The following is a 3,011-nucleotide window of genomic DNA, read 5'->3' as shown; positions in this document are numbered from 1 at the left end:
GGTCTTGTACCTTGAGTAATGTGTATTCTTGGTGTATATTTGGAATTCTTGTTGTATATTGTATATCTTGTGTGTATATATATTGTGTATATATCTTGTTGATATATATTGTGATATATCTTGTGTGTATTTATGTTGTGTGTTTCCTCACCAGGTTGCGTGGCTGCCTTCACCATCGTGGAGCTTTTCCTCTTGGTGTGTTTGATCGACTGAACCAATCGCATCAGAGGGATGTTGGTGCTGGTGGACGGACTGCAGGGAACACACACACAAAACACACACACACACACACACACACACACACACACACACACACACACACACACACACACACACACACACACACACACACACACACACACACACACACACATCAGACATCATACAGAGGCCCAATTCCAAACCACACCCTACCTACTTACACCCAGGTAATCCTAAATTAGAGAATTGAGGTAACCATGAAGTTGTTAACATCTGTATGACGATATTAAATGTCTATCTTGTTGTGCAGTTTAATGAGGGGTAGTGTGTAGGGGGCGGTTTGGAATTGGGCCTATATCAAAGCATCTTTTAGGCCTTAATGGGCAATAAGTAAAGAAAAGGTATATCAATATATACAAACATCAGGTTAGAAGCTTCCAAGTTCCCCCTCTACACTTTCAACCATTATCCAATTAACGTATTATTAATCTGACAACCAGATGCACATGAGTACCGCAGAGCATCATGGGTAATCCAGGGTTCTTGTACCTGAAGGCTCTGATGGTCTCGTCGTCTTTCTCTCCGTCGGTGCAGTTTCCCTCGATGAAGAACAGTTTGTCGTCCGTCTCGTCGAGGCTGTGTTCGCTGTTAGCATCACTGTTAGCATCGCTGTTAGCATCGCTGTTGTCCACCTCCATCGTCGCCTCCGAGTCCAGACTGAGACTCGCTGGCTCTGAAAGAAACACACGAGAAATATGTTTGGTGTATTATAGTGGGTTTACACATACAAGGAATATGCATTGGTGTTTATTCGGGCACACCTAAGCGCAGTAGGAGAAATTAAAGATGGAAAAAGCCGAGGAAATATAACAAAAAAAGTGGAAAATTACAAATATTTATTAAATAAAAAAATAAAAAGTGTGTAAAAAGACCATTAATTTACAAAAAAAAGCCATAAATAGATGATAAATTACTGGGAAAGAAAGATCAGTATATATACATTAACTATTCATTTTTAAATATATTATAAAATTAGTAAAAATGTGGAAAAGACAAAAAAATATACAAAAAAAAAGAAAATAAAAAAAAAGTATATATGTATATTATAACATTTTTAAAATAATAAAATACGTTTTTTAATTAATATAATATTCAGTAGATCTCACCTCCGTTGAAGTCCACCTCCCCGAGGCAGTCTCGAGGAACTTTAGCCGCACATCTCTTATGGCAGTTAAATTTACAATCTGCAGCAGAAGAGAAACAGAGAATTAAAAACAGAAACGATGGTATATCTGTACTCGATGTATTAATCAATTAATCAATCAATAAAATAAAACTTTATTAGAATTAGAATTTGGGTTTTGTGAAAGTTATTCCATTAAAGACTTCAACAAAATAAAAGTTTTTTTGTAGTAAATATACATTTCATGGTATCACTTAACCAATCAACCAATCAATACAATAGCAGTCTGTTCCCCTGTCATGTTATAGCTCGTAATCACAACATACATGATGTAATTAATAAAAAGGGTTAAAGTACCATGTCTCTCTTCACCTGTCACGTGATCACTTCACAAATTAATTAATAAATAAATACATTTAAAACATTTTTTTTAATGAAATAATATAGCGAACTAATTAGCAAAAAATACATAAATACAGTTAAATGAATGTATCTAGAGAAAGCCAGATTAACTTGATACATATTGTTCCTCCTGAGTGTCACCTTTGCACTGCATGCCCTGCCTGAAGAGCCCCTTCAGCAGCCTCTTGCAGAGCTGGCAGATGGTGGGCCGGGTGTAGGTGTGCACGGAGAAGGTGTGCGGCACTTTGACCCGGCCCAGAACCATCTTCTCCATCCAGATGGGACGCCCGCTCAGCAGGGAGTCCCGCTTCACTGCGCCCAGCAGGGGGCGCTGGAGAGAAGATGTTCAATCAATCAATCAATCAATGCTTATTTATATAGCCCAATATCACAAACGTTACATTATACGTCTCAGTGGACTTCACAGTTTGTACAGAATATCGATACGACCCCCTCTGTCCTCGGACCCTCACATCGGACAAGGACACACTTCAGAGAAAAGTAAACAAACTACATTTTATTATTACAGTATACTTGTTATCAGAGGTGGGAGCAGTACTAAAAGTAGAAGTACTCAGATATTGTACTTGAGTAAAAGTAGAAGTACTCAGATCTTGTACTTGAGTAAAAGTAGAAGTACTCAGATCTTGTACTTGAGTAAAGTAGAAGTACTCAGATCTTGTACTTGAGTAAAAGTAGAAGTACTCAGATCTTGTACTTGAGTAAAAGTAGAAGTACTCAGATCTTGTACTTGAGTAAAAGTAGAAGTACTCAGATCTTGTACTTGAGTAAAAGTAGAAGTACTCAGATCTTGTTCTTGAGTAAAAGTAGAAGTACTCAGATCTTGTACTTGAGTAAAAGTAGAAGTACTCAGGTCTTGTACTTGAGTAAAAGTAGAAGTACTCAGATCTTGTTTGAGTAAAATAGAAGTACTCAGGTCTTGTACTTGAGTAAAAGTAGAAGTACTCAGATCTGGTACTTGAGTAAAAGTAGAAGTACTCAGATCTGATACTTGAGTAAAAGTAGAAGTACTCAGGTCTTGTACTTGAGTAAAAGTAGAAGTACTCAGCTCTTGTACTTGAGTAAAAGTAGAAGTACTCAGATCTTGTAGTTGAGTAAAAGTAGAAGTACTCAGATCTTGTACTTGAGTAAAAGTAGAAGTACTCAGATCTTGTAGTTGAGTAAAAGTAGAAGTACTCAGATCTTGTACTTGAGTAAAGTAGAA

At 37.1% G+C, this 3,011-nt stretch overlaps 1 protein-coding gene across 1 annotated transcript; it reads right to left on the bottom strand.

Annotated features, from left to right (window-relative positions):
- Positions 1 to 151: 151 nt before the first annotated feature.
- On the bottom strand, positions 152 to 2,117 carry LOC104956375 (serine/threonine-protein kinase D3-like; the record flags this gene model as incomplete). The annotated part of the gene is made up of 4 exons (XM_010783857.1): positions 152 to 252; positions 751 to 934; positions 1,368 to 1,445; positions 1,928 to 2,117. Coding segments are annotated over 4 exons (553 nt in total), but the record flags the coding sequence as incomplete, so codon positions are not given.
- Between the last annotated feature and the right edge of the window lie 894 nt (positions 2,118 to 3,011).

The sequence above is a fragment of the Notothenia coriiceps genome, unplaced genomic scaffold (genome assembly GCF_000735185.1).
Source record: "Notothenia coriiceps isolate Sejong01 unplaced genomic scaffold, NC01 NC01_scaffold00025910, whole genome shotgun sequence".
NCBI classification, from domain to species: Eukaryota; Metazoa; Chordata; class Actinopteri; order Perciformes; family Nototheniidae; genus Notothenia; species Notothenia coriiceps.
Note: the sequence above shows the minus strand (reverse complement) of the source record. Positions and strands in the feature narration are given on the sequence as shown.